Raw genomic sequence first — 23262 nt, 5'->3', positions numbered from 1 at the left:
GCTCAGAGCTCCTGCCTGCAGTAGGAAAGGAAGGAGGAAATGGAGCTCAGTGTACCGACTCCGCCCACTGATGACTACGGGTCACGTGGGTGTGACGTCATCACAGGTCCTTTAGCCCCCTATAATTTAGCATCTACCTACACGGGTCGGCTGTGGTGGACTAGGAAGGAGTGTGTCAGGAGGCTGTGAGTGAGGTGAGTGACCCGGGGCGGGCTGGGGAAGTGGGCGCCTCGGAGACCCTCCCGCTACTGCTTCACCCGCTTGTTCTCTGTTACCGTGGTGGGCTTGGTTGGGTCCCGCGGGTGGCTTATACGCAGTAACTTCCATCTGCACGAAGCGTGCGGCATGTACCTGTACCTCCTTGCTCTACACCTGTCTATGGAAAGCAGAGCTAGGTGGGGTGATACCTTACCTCATACATGACCAGACCTTCTCTGATCAGCACTGCGTGCTATGTACTGTAGGTGCTAACTAATAATAATAATAATGATGATGATGATGATGATGTCTGTCAGGGCTGGGGGCTTTATTACTATGAGAGTACGTTGCATAGTCCTGTTGGGAAAGTAACTAATAGTCTGTGGATTTTATAATCATTCGGGCTGTAGGGGCATTGCCCTTGGTGCTGCGGAGGGAGGCTCCCAGGCATAGTTTGGGGATGGCATACTTAATGGAGAAAGGGTCTGTGGAGAACTGCTTAGTAGCAGGGGTACGGGACTGTAACCCTCAGCGTCGCTTAGCAGCAGGGGTACGGGACTGTAATCCTCAGCGTTGCTTAGTAGCAGGGGTACGGGACTGTAATCCTCAGCGTTGCTTAGTAGCAGGGGTACGGGACTGTAATCCTCAGCGTTGCTTAGTAGCAGGGGTACGGGACTGTAATCCTCAGCGTTGCTTAGTAGCAGGGGTACGGGACTGTAATCCTCAGCGTTGCTTAGTAGCAGGGGTACGGGACTGTAATCCTCAGCGTTGCTTAGTAGCAGGGGTACGGGACTGTAACCCTCAGCGTTGCTTTGTAGCAGGGGTACGGGACTGTAACCCTCAGCGTTGCTTAGCAGCAGGGTTACGGGACGGTAACCCTCAGCGTTGTTTAGCAGCAGGGGTACGGGACTGTAACCCTCAGCGTCGCTTAGTAGCAGTGGTACGGGACTGTAACCCTCAGCGTTGCTTAGTAGCAGGGGTACGGGACGGTAACCCTCAGCGTTGCTTAGCAGCAGGGTTACGGGACGGTAACCCTCAGCGTTGCTTAGCAGCAGGGGTACGGGACTGTAACCCTCAGCGTTGCTTAGTAGCAGTGGTACGGGACTGTAACCCTCAGCGTTGCTTAGTAGCAGGGGTACGGGACGGTAACCCTCAGCGTTGCTTAGCAGCAGGGTTACGGGACGGTAACCCTCAGCGTTGCTTTGTAGCAGAGGTACGGGACTGTAACCCTCAGCGTTGCTTAGCAGCAGGGTTACGGGACGGTAACCCTCAGCGTTGTTTAGCAGCAGGGGTACGGGACTGTAACCCTCAGCGTCGCTTAGTAGCAGTGGTACGGGACTGTAACCCTCAGCGTTGCTTAGTAGCAGGGATACGGGACGGTAACCCTCAGCGTTGCTTAGCAGCAGGGTTACGGGACGGTAACCCTCAGCGTTGCTTAGCAGCAGGGGTACGGGACTGTAACCCTCAGCGTTGCTTAGTAGCAGGGGTACGGGACTGTAACCCTCAGCGTCGCTTAGCAGCAGGGGTACGGGACTGTAACCCTCAGCGTCGCTTAGCAGCAGGGGTACGGGACTGTAACCCTCAGCGTTGCTTAGTAGCAGGGGTATGGAACTATAATATCCAGCATAGCTCTGCATGATGGAGTAGTGCATGCTCTTTGGGTATTAAGCCATTCCTTTTGGTGGGAGTACCTGCGGGATCTCCTCAGTGCTACAGTGAGTAGACACAGTTGTTCCCCTTAGCAGTGAGGCCACTGCTGCTGGTGGCACTGTTACTTCCTGTATATCTCTGTCCTGAGAGCCTATAAAGTGTAAATATCTCTTTGTCATTGTGTCAGGTGCTCAGCTCTCCTGTTATCAGGCTGCCTCTGTAGACTTCGGCCAAGTACGTAATATAGAAGTGATAGAGCTTTGTGTTTTATGCAAAGCCCTGATATGACTATGGCAGGTCTAACCGGTATCAGGATGTCCGTAGATGTTGGCACGTTCCACCAATCTTGAACTACAATGTAGTGTTCCTGTTTCAGCACTGTGCCAATTGTGGCATTGCACAGCAGGAAGGAGGGGCTGTTAGTAGTGTCATTTACAGGGCTACCCCTCCAGGGTCTCTTTCCAATGGGGTCAGAGAATTGTTAGCAGTGTCCACAGATTTTATTATATACAAGTGTCCAGTTGTCAGGCTGTACCCACAGCCCAGAATGCTGCAGGCCTGCATCAAGTCAGTTGGGATTGAGTTAATACTATCCTGTTCCACTGCAAGCTGTGCATAACCCCAGCGTGACAGAGGTATAATGTTACTGTACACATGCTGTCATCTGCGTCACCGTATCAGAGATTGCTGTACAGCAGTGCCGGCATTCTGTAGCTATAGGGCTGTAGATACTGGGCAAAGTCGTATCTGACACACAGGACTTATCAGCTCAAATCCTGTTCTGCTAATAAATCACATTTCACACATTCAGTGCATAGGTTTCCACAGCTCACAGTTACGCCAGTGTGTCCTGGCCTGGTTCTGTAACCTGACCAACTGGAAATTCTTGTTCTAGATGTTGAAGCTCCTCAGAACTATTTGTAGGTTAAGAAAATAAGTCTGTGAGTCAGGAATAAAGGCCCTTGCTATGTGGTTTCACAGGTGCTATGCTGTGATTTGGTGTAACAGGTTGCAGTACTACAGTATTACGGATTACACTGTATACTTATTGTTTGCTTCGGGAGATATGGAAAGGTTTCCTAATTGTACTGTAGTGTACATTCTAGCACCCGCTATCTTTGAAAACCCAGTTCCTGTTCCCTGCCTGGGGTACCGCTGTATGCGGTAGTGCTTCTAGCACAGTGTGGTCTGTATATCGGCACTGATATGCAAACCAGACCTGTGCTAGAAACACCACAGCAGACAGCGACACCCGAGGCAGGGAACAGGAACTGCAAGGGTTTTCAAAGATAGCAGGTTCTAGAATAAACACTAGTACTGTATTCAGTTGCCATGTCTCTGTTCTGAAAGTTCACCAAGGGTCTGGTGCTGTTGTAAGTAGCATGGAGTGGATGATAGTATAAGTAAGGGAAGTAAAAGCATATGAGGGAAGAGGGCCCTGCTTGTGAGAGCTTACATTCTTAAGGTGAGGGGCAGACTGACCAGGGTGACATGGAGGGGTAGACAGTGATCATGGGACAGTGGTTTAGGATGCGAGACTGCTGGATGTGATGATGGAATGATTCTACAGAGCCCAAAGTTTTGTGGAGAGTCTGATAGAGAGGGAGAGAATTCCAGAGATGGGGTGCTGCTTGGGCGCGCTCTTGGAGGTGGGCATTGGAGAACGTTATCTGTTGGCAGGACAGTCAGCGTGCGTTAAAGGACAGAAGAGGGCTGACAGAAGGAAGATAAGGTCAGACATGTGAATGGGTGAGGGCTTTGTACGTGAGTGGGAGCAGTACAGTATGAATTGGGTTCTAGTTTAGGGTGGGGGACAGACTTCTTAACATATTTATTAATATAACTAGGTGATTCATCGCGCCCTACGGGCGCTCTTCACACCGGCGTAAGGGGCTACGCCCCTTAATTTGTGAACATTTGTATTGTGAGAAATATGGTTAGAACTGTATGAAAGATGCCCTGTATTGCAGCTTCTGGCAGTGGGTGAGGGTCCAGCGTGGCAGCACAGGAGTACCGGACGGTGGCCCTGAGTCAGTGTCTCCTCCTACTGGGTGGGAGTTAGGGTGCATGAGAGCAGGAGGCTGGGATATGAGGCATGATAGGGGTATGTGGGCAACACAGCGTCAGCGATTACCCAGTGGTGGAAGTTACGGTTCAGGAGAGCAGGAAGCTGGGTAGTGATAGGGGTGTGTGGGCATACGGGGGACTAAAGAGGGTGGTGGACACTGTGCAGCTTCTGCCAGTGGGTGAGGGTCCAGCGTGGCAGCACAGAAATACAGGAGTCAGTGTCTCCTCCGACTGGGTGGGAGTTAGGGTGCATGAGAGCAGGAGGCTGGGCGGTAAAGTATGATAGGGGAATGTGGGCAACACAGGGTGAGCGGGTCTCCACTGGCGGAAGTTACGGGGCAGGAGAACAGGAGGCAGGGCAGTGTCCTCCCACATTGATGGCAAAAGTATTCAACATCGGCCATAAACCATCGATTATTTGAAAATCATTGATGGTCAATGGGCATCCCTAGAACTGGAGGAGGGTGGGGGACAGTATGCAGCTCCCGGCAGTGGGTGAGCGTCTCCTCCCACTGGGAGGGAGTGAGCGTGCATGAGAGCAGGAGGCTGTATAATAGTGGTATGTGGGCAAGACATTGATAAAAGTTGTGGCGCTGGTGCAGAGGGCAGTGGGGAAACCTGCAGTGCGGCAGCCAGGGCCGGATTTCCCACCTAGGGGCGGTACCTGCTTGTGGTGGTACAGGATCCCCCATTGTCACGGGGGTACGTGAAATGCGGGAGCGGGGGCCGCGGTGGTCGGCTGGGGGGTGGAATTGCCGGAAGGGGGTCTGGGGGGTCTGCAAATTGCGGGAGGGGGGGTGGTGTGTGGGGATCCGCGGTTAGCGGGAGGGGGCGGGGGTCCGCAAATCGGGGGCGCGGGGGGGCTTGAATCGTGGGAAGGGGGGTCCGCAAATTCCGGGAGGGGGGTTGTCGGGGTTAGTGAGTTGCGGGAGGGGGGGTTGCGGAGGTCCGTGAATTGCGGGAGGGGCGCGTGGGGTGCCGTGAGTCAAGGGGGGGTGGTGCGGGGGTCCGTGAATCACGGGAGGGGTCATGAATCGCAGGAGGTGGGGGTCGTGGGGGGGCTGCGAATTGCAGGGGGGGTGGGTGTGGGGGGTTGCCGTGAATTGCATGAGGGGGGGCGTGAATCAAGGGAGGGTGGGCGCAGGGGGGTGGTGCGGGGGTCCGTGAATCGCGGGAGGGGGCATGAATCGCGGGAGGGGGGGTCGTGGGGGGTTCCGAATCGCAGGAAGGGGGGTATGGGGGGTGCCGTGAATTGCGTGAGGGGGGCATGAATCGCAGGAGGGGGGGTCCCCGAATGTGTGAATTACGGGGCGGTCGCAAATCGCAAGAGGTGCCGAGGGGACCCGCAAATCGCGGGAGGGGGGCGCTACGGGGGGTTTCGTGAATCGCGGGAGGGGGGGTCGTGGGGGGTTGCGAATCGCAGGAAGGGGGGTGTGGGGGGTGCCGTGAATTGCGTGAGGGGGGCATGAATCGCGGGAGGTGGGGTCCCCGAATGTGTGAGTTAGGGGGCGGTCGCAAATTGCGAGAAGTGCCGAGGGGGGCCGCAAATCGCGGGAGGGGGGCGCTACGGGGGGTTCCGTGAATCGCGGGAGGGGGCGGCGCGAATTGCGGGAGGGGGGTCGCAAATCACAGTAGGGGGGGGGGTGCCGTGAATCGCGGGAGGGGGGGTCGTGGGGGGCCCTTTTAATGCCGGGAGGGGGGGTCCCGCGAATCGCGGGAGGGGAGGATGCAGGGGTCCTGCGAATCGCGGGAGGGGGCTCGCGGGAGGGAGGGGTCGCTGGGGTCCCGCGATTTGCGGGAGGGTCGCGGGGGTCTCGCGTTTCGCGGGAGGGGGTGGTCGCGGAGGTCCAGCGAATCGCGGGAGGGGGTGGTCGGGTCTGGGACGGATATTAGACAGCACTTACATCGACAGCCATTACATCGACACCATTAGTTCGACAGCTCAATAGGTCGACATGGTTTTAGGTCGACATGTCATTATGTCGACAGCTTATTAGGTCGACAGCTCATTAGGTCGACATGTTTTTAGGTCGACACTGCCATTAGGTCGACATAGTCTATGTCGACAGTCAAAATGTCGACATGGGGTTTTTCACTGTTTTTTTGGCCGAAATGTCGACACAGTCGACATGGACACAGTTTGAAGTGTACCGCAGCCGCTCGCTATGCTTCGGGCACGGTGCCTCGCTGCGCTCGGGAGTCGCGGGGGTCCCGCGAATCGCGGGAGGGGGGTCGAGGGGGTCCCACGATTCGTGGGAGGGGGGGTCGCGGGGGTCCCGCGATTCGCGGGAGGGGGGGTCGCGGGGGTCCCGCGATTCGCGGGAGGGGGGGTCGCGGGGGGTCCCGCGAATCGCGGGAGGGGGGGTCGCGGGGGGGGTCCCGCAAATCGCGGGAGGGGGGGTCGCGGGGGGTCCCGCGAATCGCGGGAGGGGGGTCGAGGGGGTCCTGGCAGAGGGTAGGGATGTGCAGGAGTAATGGTGAATGGTGGCTGTGGAGTAATGGTGGATGGTGGGCGTGTACTGTAGCCCTGGCTGGGCGGGGGGAGGTGATGTCAAGGGGGTGGAACGTCAGACACATGAAAGTGAAACTGTTCTACACAGGAACGGTTCTACACAGGAACGTTCTCCACAGGGGTTGAGTGACAGATCTGGCTAAATATATAAGAGATGTGAAAAAAAGGTGAGAACACAACCTTTTTCACATTATTTTAGGTTCATTTAAATCAGGCATGTCCAACGTTGGCCCTCCAGATGTTTTGAAACTACACATCCCAGCATACTTTGCAATAGTTTTAGCATTCTATAATAGTAAAACTGTGTCAAAACATCCTGGGATGTGTATTTTCACAACATCTGGAGGGCCAACGTTGGACATGCCTGATTTAAATGTATTGAAGGACTTTTACAGCAGTTTTCGTGAAAAACTGCTCCAAACACTTTAAAAATTTTTCCAGCTGTTGTGAAACTACAAGTCCCATCATGCATTGCCGAAGTTTTGCTATTAGGGAATTCTAATACTATGGCAAGGAATGCTGGGATGTGTAGTTTCACAACAGCTGGAGGGCCACAGTTTGGACATGCCTGCTACACTTATAATGGGTAATGCGATCTAGCAAAATTGACCAAAAAAAAAAGTGAAAAATGCCACAGTGAGCACTGTGATAATAACTCTATTATCCGATCTTGTAATCACAAGGCTTCCTGCGATATCCCTACCCATGCAGAGCTTTCTCTGCCCGCTGGTAGAGAAAGCTGTGCATAGACCAGGCCAGTGTATGGGCACGCTGTGTATTAATAAATAAAAATGATACTCTCCTTCTCCCAGTGAATGGTGATCGATGCTCCAGTGAGAGCTGCCAGTCATCATTCTGTGTAATCAGTGGTGCAGTAAAGTGATGCTGCAAAGCTGCAACTCCCTTTACAGCATGGGTCCTCAAACTACGGCCCTTCAGATGTTGTGAAACTAAAAATCCCAGTATGCCTTGCCACAGTTTTGCTATAAGGGAGTGTTAAAACTGTGGCAAGGCATGCTGGGATTTGTAGTTTCACAACATCTGGAGGGCCGCAGTTTGAGGACCCATGCTTTACAGCACGGGTGTCAAACATAAGGCCCGTGGGCCAAATCCGGCCCGCCAGACCTCGTCATGCGGCCCGCGCAGCCGCCGCCACCCACCCCCGCCTGGCGCCGATTACATTACTGCGGGAAGCCATCACAGTGTGAGTGTCACATCACATTCAGTGACACTCACATGACGACTCGAGACATACCTAACAACGTGAGGAAGCCGGGTAAGACACAGTCACTCCGCCGCGGCGCTCGCTGGGAGGAGGAGGGAGGCAGGACAGTGGACACAGACTTGTTAGTGTCACTGTGTGACGTGCCCGAGTCCTCCCCGGCTCCTCCTGCGTGCATTGGCTACGGCACTGCCATGTGTGACACACGCCCTCCTGACAGCAGTGCCAGTGACACCGTGACGTGCATGCTGCTGCGGCTGCCTGTCAGACTTGGACGCCGGCCCGCCGGTGAGCTGCCTCCTGCCTGTGGTGCCGCGCTGTGCAGCAGTGGCATCAGTTGGTTCAGTATATTTACTGTAAGTTCGGCAGTGGGGTGGGCACAGTTGTGTTGTCTCTTGTTGTCCAGACCAGTCTGTCCAGTCCAGAGTCCGTGGCCGGGCAGGCAGAAAGCCAGGCCAGCAGCACACAGCCGCAGCCTGAGCCCACAAATCTGCAGTGCGGCTGCCTGTGTCCAGGGTCATTATCATTATCTGTCCCACTGTCACCACCAGTCCAGAACTCTAGCGAGAATCCTGCGAACCCAGAGGCCCAGGTCACCTGCTGGGCGATCTGACGTCACGTCACTGTGCCCTATCCCAGGCCCCCAGCCAATCTCCCTGCTAGTTATTACTTACATTATTACAAAAAACAGTAATAATTGAATGCAGTGACAATAATTTATGATAATAAAGAGTGGACACATAGTCCTACAGATACAACCGGCCCTTTGAGGGTGACCAAACTGCTGATGCGGCCCCCGATGAATTTGAGTTTGACACCCCTGCTTTACAGCATCGAGGTAAACAGCAGGCAGAGGATCCGATGACAGGCAGCCCTCCCAGTGTTCCATGGGGAGAGGATAATAGTAGAAATGCAGGGCCAATCAGGTGGCGGAGTATACTATGTATTTTTCATGAAAAATACCCCGAAAGGGCTGCGGAGTGCTTTTGCAGGGACGGAGCTTGATGTGATCTCAGCTGCAGGGGTTGTGACAGGTGCAGAGTGGCATCAACTCTACTTATACCCACTAGGTGGCCATCATTGGGTTTATTATGGGTGCCAAGGATATATGATGCACTTTGTTAAACTTCTTTTAATTAGATGGTGGCTGCGGCCCATTAATTTAGCCAGGTGTGTCATCCGCAGCACATACCGATATAACTAGTATACATACTGATTATATCCATGTCTCCCGTATATATCCTTGCTGTTAATCAACTTTTTATATTCATTTGTAGGTTCACTGCACTGACAGAACTTTCAGGATGTACGCAGCGGCCTTGGCACTCACCGTCCTGCACGGATTTACGCTCTGCAGCGGAGAACCGTCACAGAACAACTCCGCACCCAGACTAATCCTCGTGTCATTTGATGGATTCAGGGCAGACTATTTGTCAAACTACTCCTTGCCCAATCTCCAGGACTTTATCAGCGATGGCGTGTTGGTGACCGAGGTGGAAAACGTGTTTATAACGAAGACCTTCCCCAATCATTACTCGCTGGTGACGGGTTTATATGCGGAGAGCCATGGGATTGTGGCCAACTCCATGTATGACCCAGACACAAACATGACCTTTCGGTTATCCAATTTCACATCTAAGACAAACCCGGTGTGGTGGAATGAAGCCACGCCCATCTGGGTGACCAACCAACGCGCAGGTCTCAGGAGCGGTTCTGCCATGTGGCCAGGAAGTGACGTACGCATTCAGAATACCACCATCAGTGAATTTCTAAAGTATGACCGCGATGTGACCTTTGCCGAACGGGTGGATAACCTCACCGCTTGGTTTACCAGAGCAAAGGACCCAATCAACTTTGCAACGCTTTACTTTGAGGAACCCGATGCCAGCGGACACCGCTATGGACCGGAGGACATGCTAAACATGGGTAAAGTGCTGAATACCGTGGATGTAAATATTGGATACTTGGTGTCTCAACTGAAGAAGCTAAATCTATGGGATACGGTCAACGTGATCATTACCAGTGATCACGGAATGGCTCAGTGCTCAAAGGACAGGGTCATCGCGTTGGACGAGTGCATTGGCCGAGGAAACTACACTCTGGTGGATTCAACTCCTGTTGCGGCAGTGTTGCCCCATAAAGGTGGGTATAATCCATTGCCTTTATTCCCAGATCTCTCTCTCTCTCTCTCAACTCAGGCCCTCCCCCCAGTGCACAGCCGTATCGACAGTCACATGGTGTCCAATGTGTCTGGTTAGATGCCTAAAAATGGTCAGCTCCTAAATCAGCATTAACAGATGATTGACGGGAATGTGGTTGATATGAGTTTTTCATGACTTTTATTTGTTTTAACTGATTTGGTCATACGTTACCATCCCAGTGGACATAGAGCGAGAATAAAATAGTGTGTCGTTCTGCCTGCGTCAATCTTCTATTAATGTCAATGTAGATTTATTACTTTATTTATTTACAGTTTCTTATATAGCCCAGCAGATTCCGTTGTGCTTTACAAATGTTGACAACACTGAAAGAACAAGCTGCTGCAAGCTTACAATCTATAGGGATATAGGAGGGAAACACAAGGACAGGCACCAGTAACAGCATAGCTTGTAGGTCCAGAAGGGAAGCTATATAATACATAAGTGCCTCAGAGGGTTATGCGTGTAGAACTTATATATGATAGGCTTGCCTGAAGAGGTGAGTTTTCAGGGAACGCTTGAAAGTCTGGAGGCTAGTGGAGAGTCTTATTGTGCATGGAAGGGCATTCCATAGGATGGGAGCAGCCCAATGAAAGTCCTGTAATAGTGAATGGGAGCTAGTGATCCATGCAGAAGAGAGACGCAGATCTTGTGCAGAGAGGAGTGGTCGAGATGGGAGATATTGTGTGATAAGTGCAGAGATATATGCTGGTGCAGTATGGTTAATAGCTTTATACGCGAGTAGAAGTGTTTTATATTGAATACGGTAATATACAGGCAACCAATGAAGGGACTGGCAGAGCGGATCAGCAGACGATGAGCGTCTTGCTAGGAAGATCAGCCTAGCAGCAGCATTTAGAATGGATTCCAGTGGTGAGAGTCTGTTCTTGGGAAGAGCAGTTAGGAGACTATTGCAATAATCAATGCGGGATATAATGAGTGCATGGATAAGAGATTTAGTAGTGTCTGACTCTTGTGTGAGATACGGTCGTATTTTGGATATTTTTTTTTACATGCATGTAACATGATTTGGAGACAGACTGAATGTGGGGAACAAAGGGCAGTTCAGAGTCAAGGGTGACCCCTAGGCAGTGTTTTTTTTTTTTTTTTTTTTTTTTAGGCGTCTAACTAGACGCATTGAACCATTAGTGTTTGATCATGTGATCATCATCGATCCACTATATGATAACACTGCACAGAACCCTAACCCAGCACAGATCAGACAGCACCCCTCACTCGTCCTGCACCGTACAGGACGATACCTACTGTAAGCTGTCTTACTTAAGGTAAGAGGTAAAGTCAGGAGCTACTGCTTGTCCTGCTCCTTGCTGTGTGTAGCTGGACTTGGTGGCTGCAGTGCAGCTTCCATGGTGTCGCTCCTTACCCCCTTCCATCCAGCTCTTGCCTGTGTGGCTGAAGCAGGGTCCTGCAGCTACATGTGCTATGCCCGGCTTCCTCTGCAGCTGCTCAGCTTCAAATTAAGGCTATTCAAATCCACTTCCTGCCTGTCCGAGGCTGTGCGTGCGGTGTCTGGTGTGCGCTGCTGCAGCCTCATCATGTCTGTCTGGCTCAGATTGCTGAGACATTGATGAGCGCTGGAGCCCGGTGAAAGAAAATCTACTGCTGGTCCTAGGCCAGTGATGGCTAACCTTGACACTCCAGCTATTGTTGAACTACACATCCCAGCATGCCCTACATCATTTTTAGCATGGCCAAATAGCAAAACTGTAGCAGAGCATGCTGGGATGTGTAGTTTAACAACAGCTGGAGTGTCAAGGCTAGCCATCACTGCCGTAGGCATTCCTGATGTCCCCAGGCATTTGCCTATAATGCCTATGGGTAGGGCAGGCCCTGCATGTGGCTCCCCAGCGGTTGTGAAACTACACATCCCAGCAAGGGCATGCTGGGATGTGTAGTTCCACAGTAGCTGGAGGACCACGTGTTGCATACACCTGGGCTAGAGCCATCAGTTATGTGGTACAGTTCTACAGTTCTGAGCGGTGTAAAGTGCTAGTGGTGTAATAGTCAGTGTGCGCGTGTGTGTGTGTGTGGGGGGGGAATTAAACCATCCTATGCCATCCTGAGAACCTGAATAAGCAACAGGCCACAGTGACATCCTGATGGTGCGGGCTCCCAGAAAGCTTCCTCCGGCTCTTATGCATCTGGCCGCCTGTATGGTGACCGGATGATAGATCTACAGAAATGGTCGACGGGTATAAAAGGTGCTTGATTGGGTATTTACATTTACTACCATAGGGAATAGTGAGCATGTGTCGACCGTGTGAATACCGACCGTTTAGTGTTGACCTATTGACTCCCGCTTCTGTATAAGGGTTCCCAGTGAGGAAAGTGCTCATAGATAAGGTGCGTGTAAGGAGAACCTCCCATCACTTATGTGGCAGAGCCTTTAGCTGGCTACACACTTATACCCCTTTCACAATGCACAAATAACCTGGGGCGGTGTGAAAGGGCTTTTTATAAAAAAACGGGTCCCTTAACCCTCCAACCTGGATAAAAGAAGGGTTCTATTCGGGTTGCTGGTCAGTGTGAATGGGAAACCTGGGTTCCATTCACTTCTTACCTTTAAAAATAACTTACCTGGAGCTGGTGGTGTACACAGGGTTACAGGCTGGTCCGCTTGACTATGTTCCGGGATGAAGAACATTTAAAACAAGAACCAATGTGTAGTAAATGTTGTAACAATCTGATATCCTACAACCTTTTCATACCTCCACTATCCACGTCGGCGTGGAGTTGATTTTATAAAGTATGGCGAGCCACCGAGCCCGAAGCGTGGCGAGCGCAGCCGATACCTGTGGGGACGCGGATACCTGTGAAGGTATCCGCGTCCCCTCACGGGGCTCGCTGCGCTCGCCACACTTTATATAAACAACTTCACGCTAACGTGGATAGTGGGGGTACAAAAAGGTCGTAGAACACGTACCGCTACCCCGCGCGGGCTCGCTGCGCTTGCCCCCATTCGGGTTCACGTTTATACTGGAGGGGGGGTGGGGGTGCATTTAAGCATTGTAAGCACCCATTAGGGTGCTTATACAATTTTTCATCGCATTGTATGCCATATACAATACCATGCAATTTTAAAATTGTATGCCATTGTAGAACATCGTGCGATATCGCATTGCATACCATCGCATGCCTTATGGTCTGCGATGCGCGCCGTGATAGTACACAAGTACCGGGCTTTCTTACTGGGGTGAAACTCTCGCCTACCCAGACTCGCAGTTTGTGATGTTTGAATAATCACATCAAGGTATCTTCATAATGCTAATTCCCACACTCACAAATAAAAGCATGGGGATCCACATGTAAAGGTTTCTTTTATCCTCCAGCGTCTCTCCAGATTGGCACTGTGCTCCAGGCATGGATATTTTCAGTGCTGTTTGCATCCAGTCCACAGCACAGATTCCCCACAGTCTCTCCAGAGATCACCTGCTTTGTTTACTGAGATGGGAGTTCTATTTAAGATGAGATGTTGCTATGGGCAACCAATCAGATACTATATATTCTCTTCTAGAACAAGCTAAATAAATAAGTAGATTTTGATTGATTGCTCTCGGCAACATCCCAATAGAACTCCCATCTTCGTAAATTAATCCAATGGGTCATCTAAATTTGTAAGTGGACCTTATGGAGTAAGATGGCAGCTTACCATAGAGAAGGTACATTCCATGTCTGTATTATTCTCATCCGATTCCTATGGAGCGCAGCAAATTCTGTTCTTTCTCTATAAGATTTAGAAACAACAAAACAAACTGGGTTCCAGACAGTCCCAGAGGTAGGAAGCTGACAATCTATATACATTTATATGGTGTATTATTGCTGCAACATTGGTTTTACAGTTTGTATTGAGCTTGTTTTGCCACAAGAATACATATTTATGCAGGTGACTCACCTGGGGGATTTTGGCAGAGTTCGTGTTGCTATCTGCGTGGAAGTATTAATGTGTATACAAAACAGGGAGACTTTAGCTATCGGCACTAACAATAATATACTGCAAGTGTGTGTGTATGTAGCAAATAAAACATTGGGGATTCTGTCATGTTTTGATCAAAACATTTAAGTCTGCAGCACATGGTCAGGGGACCACCAATATTCTGTATGTACAGATGTAGCGGGTCTCATCCTGCCGGGGGCTGGCGAAATTATCCCTCCCCCTCCTAACCCTGCCTGTCTCCCTTAAGCGGAAACATGCAGGGACCGGCTGCCGAGTTTAATGGAGTCTCTCTCCGTCGGTGCTCACCAGAGAGGAGGTTCTGGCAGGCGCCGGGACTGAATGAGAGGGGCTCCAACTATATGCCCAGCACACCATTACATTGCAGTTACATGTACTCCCCTCCCAGCTACAGAGGGGAATGGTCTATACAGGGCCGGCTGTGAGCACACCCAGATGTGGCCTTTTATAGCCTTAATTGGAAACTGAGATGATCGCACCTGGCTGTTATTTGTTGTTGTTGTTGTTGTTGTTGTTGTTGTTGTTATTGTTTTTTTTTTACAGAAACCAAATTTACAAAAATACACTACGCAGTTTTACCAATTTCGTCTTATTGTCTATTTATATGGCACCACAAGGGTTCCGCAGCACCTACCAATACATAAATGAGCAAAAACAAATGACTTCCAGATGGAGCGCCTCACATTCATCACCGGTATTCGCCAGAATGCCCCTGCTGGCAATTGTCGGTGGAGAGGCGCTCCATCTGACTAGGACGTGTGGCCCAGTCACTCAGCGGCAGCGAGCGGAAGCCCATCTCTGCTTCATTAATAACCAACACACTCACCGCAGAACACTGGCCCTGACAGATAACTCGGTAATACGGCTGGAACATCGCTGTGCAGCGAGAACGCTCATCTACACATATTACTATGTGTGTAGGCCCCATGAGCCTTGCTTATTCATATAATGCGCAGTTATGTAGGTTCCGGGGCATGTTCCCTCCTCCCGCCACCGCCCACAACAGTCCGGATGTTACAGCACGGACTGGACGGAGGATGCCGCTACACATAGTCCAGCAAAGGCTGCGATGACCTGCTCCCACCATGGACCGGCCACTGCACGCTCCCCCGGCACAATACCGGGGTGTCAACAGGCCCTGGCAAAAAGGGGGCGTGGCCTATGGGCATGGCCATGCCTCTTTTATAAGAAAAAAAAAAACCTTAGCAGGTGTGCGGGAGGGCAGCCAATCAGGGAGTGTGAAACCCGCTCAGGGAGAGGTTTGATAGGTCTGAGATGCATTTCATTTCTTTAAATGCAACAAATTTACGCCTCCATGTCCATGTGGTCATTGCAGTAGTAGCCTCTGCTCCACATTCTCGGCAGTAGTGCCAGGTCTCCAAGGGTGACATCACTTGGTATTAACCTGCCACAGTTGCCATGTCTGGCTTTCCAGGTGTACCCACTGCGGAAACGTCTGCCTGCTGTAGTATAATATTACAAATGCTGTATCCTCATGCAAACTGTGTACGGGGCGGTGGGACTGAGTGTTATGGGGATGCAGTGAGGCCTGTGTGCCCGGCACCGGCATTCTAGTAACTCATGGGGATGGCACTTATGAAACGTTTTTCCCTGATGACTTGTTGTTTCCCCCCCCCCAGATGTGACGTCTGTTTACAATCTGCTGAAGAACTGCAGTGAGCACATGAAGGCCTACCTGAAGGAAGACGTTCCAGATCGCTATCACTACAAGCACAACAGCCGCATCCAGCCCATAATCCTGGTGGCTCACGAGGGCTGGACCATCGTACAGAATAGGTCGTCCAGCATTAACAGTAAGACATATGCTCCTACTTTATGTCTGATACCCCTTTTACACCACTGCAAAAACCCAGGTTTTTTCCCTCGTGGACCCGGGTCAGCGGCAGTGTAAAAGGGGTCGACCCGTGTCCATTTACACAGGACTTCTACCCAGGTCCTGACCAGGGTAGAACACGGACAGGAAGCGGTTTGTATATTCCGCATGGAGTGCTTCTTTTGTACAGATTATGTATAATTCTTTTTTTGCTTTATTGGTAGATTTTTTTTTTTACATATGAATGTATTTCTTGGCAAAAAATGGTGCTACCAATCTCTGTTTTTTTTGTACAGATTAATGGAAAAGAAAAAGGTGACCGAGACGTACTAGGTGCACACGGAATTTTTTCTTTATCTGTTCAACTGACTGTACACACACTTCACAATCCTATGTAACTCATAATCCATTTTAAAACATTTTGAATAAACATTAAAGGGTACTTGTGTATTATCACGGTGCCCATCGCATCGTATACCACTAATTAAGGTATGCGATGGGACCCGAATTGAGTGTTTCCAGGGCCGACTGTACAATTTTAATATCGCGTCGCATCGCATGCCATTATAATGGCATGCGATGCGACGCGATCATACCCAATTTTACATTGTACAGGCACCCTGATGCCTGATTCCTATGTTAAATGCACCCCCAGACCCGATTATTATTTTTTTTTTTTTTATTGTACAGCCACCCTGATGGGTGATTACTATGTAAAATGCCCCCCCATTGTTAACGCCACCCCACTATCAATGACCACTCGAAGCGTTAGCGAGCAGCGGCGGTACGCGTCCTCCGACCTTTTCATACCCCCACTATCCACGTCGGCATGGAGTTGATTTTATATAGTGTGGCGAGCCCGAAGCGTGGCGAGCGGACGCGGAATACATGTGAAGTAATACGCATCCCCTCGCGGGGCTCGCTGCGCCCGCCACACTATATAAAATCAACTCCACGCCCCTCGCGGGGCTCGCTGCGCCCGCCACACTATATAAAATCAACTCCACGCCGACGTGGATAGTGGGGGTATCAAAAGGTCGGAGGACGCGTACCGGTGCATTTAACATAGGAATCAACCATCAGAGTGCCTGTACAATTAAAAATCGTGTCGCATCGCATGCGATATGACCAATTTTTGATTGTACAATGCCCTACGATGGAAATCGTGGGTGCCGTGATAATACACAAGTACCCATTAAAGTTTTTAAAGTGTGTTTTACAATCAGTTGAACAGATAAAGAAAAAATTCCCAGTCTGCACCTAGTACGTCTGTCACCTTTTTTTCTTTTCCATTAAAATGGAACACGGGCAGGACCTGGGTAGTGGGCATTGTACACGGGTATGCTGGGTCTTTCGACCTGGCTCCCATTTACGGCAACGGTAAAGCCCAACCTCCGAACCACAGCGTCCTGAAGTCAGTATGGCCGTTGGGCGGGAGTGCACACAGTCTCCGCTGCGGTCTGCTGTACTGTGAAAACAGCAGCAGAGGCAGGGAGGAGGTGAATGGATGTCTGTTGGCAGAATCCATTCACCTTGTGAACGGGGGCTAGGGAGGGGTGAACGGAGGCTGGGGCAGCCCAGCAGCTTACTGTACCTTGGTCCAGGGCATCTCCAAGCGCCGCCCCCGTTTATACTGTTGGTCGGCACCGCAGTGTAATCGGAGCAAATCCTGGATCCCACCTGGCTTGGAACAGTGTTCCAAATACCGGGTTGGATCTGGGATTTTAGTGTAAAAGGGATAGAAGTCACAAGCAGGAATGTCCACCACTTCCCTGCCAGCTGTCTGATCCCACCTGACCTGACTACAGCAGCACTCTATATCTCATGTGACGCAGGAGTGCTTGTGGCTTATGTCTGTCCTCCTGCTTTGCTTGTGACTTGGATATTGGTTGCACATCTGCCCCCTAAGTCCTGTTACTTCTGCTTTGTGGCTTAGCAGCAGCGTTACTATTTCAGAAGCCTACTGTGTGATTATCTAGGTCTTGCTGCACTGTCCACCAATTTCACGGATGTGGTTTAGCGAACAGCTAGCAGCACTTACAGGGCATTCTGGGACAGCATTACGGAGAATTAATGATTATCACAGTATTCAGATGACCGGTCTGCAACGAGAAGGTCAACAGTCGTCCTGTTCAAAAGGTTGACCTTGAACGTGTCAAAACAAAAGGGTGGATTCAAATGTTTTATTGCACCCTGTCTAAAGTGACGGGAGATTGTGGAGTGAAATTGAAACGCCCCTTTGAATCGTTGTGTTCAACCCTTATTAAAGTTAGGTTTAGTCGTGTAAAGCCCAACCAAACTAATGGGCGCAATGCAAAAAAGTTCAGTTTGCACGCCGAAACAGGTGACCACGCATTTCAGCTTATTTTTCTGGACTAGAACTATGTGTTTCGGGGGGGGGGGGGGGGGGGGGGAGCGACTTACCAGCCTATGTTATCTCCTTTTATGTCATTTGTAAACTCTTTCTCACCTGTATTGCAGTGGGAAATCACGGATATGACAACAGCCTTCCCAGCATGCATCCTTTCCTTGCTGCGCACGGCCCAGCGTTCCACAAGAATTACAAGATGCGCAGCATAAACAGCGTGGACGTCTACCCAATGATGTGTCACATCCTCGGATTAAAACCCCAGCCGAACAACGGTACCCTGACCAACACCAAGTGCTTGCTGGCGGACCAGTGGTGCATCCGCATCCCAGAAGCCATTGGGATTGTCATGGGAGCCATTATGGTACTCACCACTCTGAGCTGTGTCGTGATCCTTCTCCGGAAAAAGCTGCCATCCGCGCGTCAGTTCACACGGCTGGAGTTTCAGGACGATGACGATCCTTTAATAGGGTGATATACATAGGGTTTCAGGAGCGAACAAAACATGGCCTCTGCGCTGTTCGCCATAAATGGTACCGCACCGAACATTACTGGCATTCGGCCTCTTACAAATAAAACTAGCGGGTATATTTATCAAGCGGTTATTTTGAAGCAGTACATGGAGTGCCTGACATAGACTGTCACTTCAATGTAAGCAAGTAGGTAACCCGCGGCTTGCTAGCAGTTGTGTAACCGCAAGTAACAGCATGCCCAGTTAGTCGCTGGTCACAAACATCAGATTCTGCCTTGGAGCACTTTATCGCTAGATCTGTTTTTTGTCCCCGCTTTGATTTTAATTGCCATAAATTCTATATTTGCTATATAGAGAGTTCTAGACTGCAATAATGATATTTTTAAGTACTTGAAACAATTTGTATATTTGTAACTAAAGCAGAACTTTATTTTCTGGCAAACTGTTTAGCTAGATACCTCCTATATGTAGGTAGTGTGTGTGGAAGTCCCAGGTACTTGTGCAGATGTTATACTGGCAGGAAATGTTGCAGCACAAAACATAAGGCACTGATCCATTGCTAGAACAGTGTCTGACTTTGCACTAATGCACATTATTATGTAGGTAAATGCCCGCTGTGTGTGTGTGTGTGTGTGTGTGTCTCTCACATCTCACCACATAGTCCTAAGTGTGTACGGCGTGCAGCATGCGCCAGTTACAGTATATCGCAAGCAGCCATAAATGTGTGTGTGTTGGCAATCGCCTCCTCTACAGTACAGGACCGTATGTGGGAGAGAGGATGTTGCAGACCATGCCAACGTACCTCCAAGTCTATTAGCTGGAGGCCATTTATGCACATAGATGCAACCAATCAGGAATGAGCCTTTATGTCAAACTTGCAGTAAATGGAAAGCTAATTGGTTGCTATGGGTTACTGCCCTTGTGTTCATAATTACCTCTATGGCTTTTATGTTCTGTCTATATGCAGCGTGCGCCTGCCATACACCTACTATGGGCATCATATGTGGACTGTGCTGAGGGGTTGGACCTAGCGGTTGATGCACTGGAATGTTATATTTGTTGTTTGTGCATAGAGGCATTTGCTGTTGAACTACAACTCCCAGCATGTCAGATTCTTGACTAAATAGAGAAGATATACAGTATCTGATATACGGTACCTCTCATATGTTGAGTTCTCTCACAGGTTAGCAGTGTAGCTATTGGGGATGTGTAGTTACCACCTTGAAGGCATTATACTGTATAGGTGCGTACACACGAGGCAATATGATCGCTGGCAATCCTATTGCTCAGTGTCCCATTTTTTTCATCGGTCGCAGATGAAAATGTCACACTGCAGGGAGAAGAGGCAGGGGATGTCGCTGGTCGGAGGAACATGCTCCTCCGACCAGCGACCATTAAGGGGCTGAAAACAAGAGCGCGCACCCGGTGATTTATCGCTGGTACACACTGCAATCACTGGCAATATGGTCAACAGCGACCATATTTCCAGCGATATTTGCTATAATCGCCCCCGTGTGTATGTACCATATGTCTCCTGTCACTTTGCGGTGGTCTTTTACGAGTTCCATCGGGTGGTAGTAACTGGGGATAATGGTGGCACAGACCTGGTGGCGTGAACCCATACAGCTAGCCTTTGCTACACAATGTGACGCATCAGGAGACTCTGCTGAGTAATTTGATAAGCAACACATGTATATCTGTGTGCGACTGAGTCTGTATTGAGAGCACACTGGAATTTGGCAGGGAAATAAGCCACTGAATTGTAACACATTGCACCGAGCTTTCATTGCCGGATCACCACACATACAGTACCTGTTTGTTGCGCTTAATTCGCACCCGTGGCGCGGAATCACCATGCTGCGATATCGCCACCCAGTGTGTTTTTCAATGAGCCACAGGAGTGAATTGGATGCATGCACATGAAGATGGTATAGCGCCAATCGCCACAGTAGTGTCAGCTGGCACAGGATAGATGAGGGCGGCTATATCCGTGTTCAGGTTCAGACTGATACACACAGATTGCATATCACATTGATCAGTGCAGTCTCGTGGTGCGCCCAATTCTCTACTAAGATGCATTTTTGGGCACACAGGATCTGGCAGCTGTTTGTTGTGACTTCCCGTCGATGTATTGGGCCCAGAAGTTACTAAGTCCCCTGTCTCAGTACTTCCCTGCCTGTGATGTGCCACACAATGTCATATGCCCCCTCTGGTAGATGTATCGCGCTAAGCACAGAGACCGTATTCCTGTGTCTGTGATGTCACTGATGCAGCGAGTGATGTCACCTCCATCACCTGCAGGACACCTAGACTCCTCCTCTTGCACTATGGATTATATTATACTGTGTGTCCGGTGAATACCACTATGTTATGTACAGGACTAGATATAGGTGACTGGTGTAGCACACTCCATATTTATTCTCACACTGTAACTAGATTGTATTTATGCAACAATAAGATTGTTAACATTTTTAAACGTTCTTACAAATGGCTGCTATACGTTATGTAGGGTACAGGCAGCCAGAGATAAGACACATTGTATATAGCTGCAGTTGTAGGAGAGAGTGTACTCTGCAATCAGCCACATCTATATACCATTCCCATAAGTCTGGGTTTTACTTTACAAGCCAGAATGTGCCGCCCAGAAAGTTGCTTTGCGTTAGATTTACTAAAGCTTCTAAAAGGTGGAATCTGATTTTATCATCTTCAAGCGTTCACTAGAGGATCGCTAGAGTTTGGTTGCTCTGGGCAACCACCACCACTTATTCTCAGAGGCTGTAATAAATCTAACCCCTTGAGCAGCCTGTGCTTCCCCACCTATGGGGAACTACAAGTACCAGCTTCCACTGGAGATAAGCTCCATGATGCAGCAATAATGTGTCGGCAGTAATATATAGGATGTGGAGGGTTTATCTGTCTGTGTACAGGTGGCCATATACCTGTACCTGCAGAGACTGGGAATGTATGCCTTAGCACTGTGCAGCCATTGTGTCATTTATATGCGTCTGTCCTTGTCTATAAGCACAATACTGGAAATCCCGCTGATGTGTCGGGTGTTGATGATGACGGGGGGGGGGGCGTTAGATAAATAGGAGTTAATTTATGCATTTCTGTTCATTCTTCTATATTGTTAAATAGAAAATCAAATCCTCCATTGGTATGAAATTTGATCTGAAAACGTAATATTTTTCTAACTTTTCTCATGCATTTTTTTTGTAATAAAATAAATAAATCTACCAATGTCCGTCTTCAGTTTTGTACGTGATGTATGTTTTATATTATATACATGAATGTGCGAATGCTGAAATAATATCCTAAGATGCGGGTTATTTGTATGCAGTCGTCTGTTCTGTCCCCAGATCATAGTACTGTATATACTGTACTAGGTGATTCATCGCGCCCTACGGGCGCTCTTCACACTGGCGTAAGGGGCTACGCCCCTTAATTTGTGAACATTTGTATTGTGAGAAATATGGTTAGAACTGTATGAAAGATGCCCTGTATTGCAGCTTCTGGCAGTGGGTGAGGGTCCAGCGTGGCAGCACAGGAGTACCGGACGGTGGCCCTGAGTCAGTGTCTCCTCCTACTGGGTGGGAGTTAGGGTGCATGAGAGCAGGAGGCTGGGATATGAGGCATGATAGGGGTATGTGGGCAACACAGCGTCAGCGATTACCCAGTGGTGGAAGTTACGGTTCAGGAGAGCAGGAAGCTGGGTAGTGATAGGGGTGTGTGGGCATACGGGGGGACTAAAGAGGGTGGTGGACACTGTGCAGCTTCTGCCAGTGGGTGAGGGTCCAGCGTGGCAGCACAGAAATACAGGAGTCAGGGTGCATGAGAGCAGGAGGCTGGGCGGTAAAGCATGATAGGGGAATGTGGGCAACACAGGGTGAGCGGGTCTCCACTGGAGGAAGTTACGGGGCAGGAGAACAGGAGGCAGGGCAGTGTCCTCCCACATTGATGGCAAAAGTATTCAACATCGGCCATAAACCATCGATTATTTGAAAATCATTGATGGTCGATGGGCATCCCTAGAACTGGAGGAGGGTGGGGGACAGTATGCAGCTCCCGGCAGTGGGTGAGCGTCTCCTCCCACTGGGAGGGAAGTGAGCGTGCATGAGAGCAGGAGGCTGTATAATAGTGGTATGTGGGCAAGACATTGATAAAAGTTGTGGCGCTGGTACAGAGGGCAGTGGGGAAACCTGCAGTGCGGCAGCCAGGGCCGGATTTCCCACCTAGGGGCGGTACCTGCTTGTGGTGGTACAGGATCCCCCATTGTCACGGGGGTACGTGAAATGCGGGAGCGGGGGCCGCGGTGGTCCGCTGGGGGGTGGAATTGCCGGAAGGGGGTCTGGGGGGTCTGCAAATTGCGGGAGGGGGGGTGGTGTGTGGGGATCCGCAGTTAGCGGGAGGGGGCGGGGGTCCGCAAATCGTGGGCGGGGGCGTGGGGGGGCTTGAATCGTGGGAAGGGGGGTCCGCAAATTGCGGGAGGGGGGTTGTCGGGGTTAATGAATTGCGGGAGGGGGGGTTGCGGAGGTCCGTGAATTGCGGGAGGGGCGCGTGGGGTGCCGTGAGTCAAGGGGGGGGTGGTGCGGGGGTCCGTGAATCACGGGAGGGGTCATGAATCGCAGGAGGGGGGGTTGTGGGGGGGCTGCGAATCGCAGGAGGGGGGGTGTGGGGGGTTGCCGTGAATTGCATGAGGGGGGCGTGAATCAAGGGAGGGTGGGCGCAGGGGGGTGGTGCGGGGGTCCGTGAATCGCGGGAGGGGGGG

The 23262-nt window shown here is 50.5% G+C and overlaps 1 protein-coding gene across 1 annotated transcript; it reads left to right on the top strand.

Annotated features, from left to right (window-relative positions):
- Window positions 1-65: 65 nt before the first annotated feature.
- Window positions 66-21730, top strand: ENPP4 (ectonucleotide pyrophosphatase/phosphodiesterase 4). The gene is made up of 4 exons (XM_083178683.1): window positions 66-194; window positions 8927-9791; window positions 15461-15634; window positions 18136-21730. Exons 2-4 carry the CDS (start codon window positions 8954-8956, stop codon window positions 18495-18497), a joined length of 1374 nt encoding a protein of 457 aa, XP_083034809.1. The 5' UTR covers window positions 66-194; window positions 8927-8953; the 3' UTR covers window positions 18498-21730.
- Window positions 21731-23262: the final 1532 nt, after the last annotated feature.

Source organism: Crinia signifera, chromosome 3 (assembly GCF_055691185.1).
Source record: "Crinia signifera chromosome 3, ASM5569118v1, whole genome shotgun sequence".
Classification (NCBI taxonomy): domain Eukaryota; kingdom Metazoa; phylum Chordata; class Amphibia; order Anura; family Myobatrachidae; genus Crinia; species Crinia signifera.
This window is presented reverse-complemented; position numbering and strand designations above follow the sequence as displayed.

What these genes read in the sequence shown, in the direction of transcription:
- ENPP4 (XM_083178683.1), top strand. Translation starts at nt 8,954, where the DNA reads ATGTACGCAGCGGCCTTGGCACTCACCGTCCTGCACGGATTTACGCTC. An exon ending in GGCAGTGTTGCCCCATAAAG is followed by an intron (nt 9,792 to 15,460) that starts GTGGGTATAATC and finishes CCCCCCCCCCAG; the next exon opens with ATGTGACGTCTGTTTACAAT. An exon ending in TAGGTCGTCCAGCATTAACA is followed by an intron (nt 15,635 to 18,135) that starts GTAAGACATATG and finishes CCTGTATTGCAG; the next exon opens with TGGGAAATCACGGATATGAC.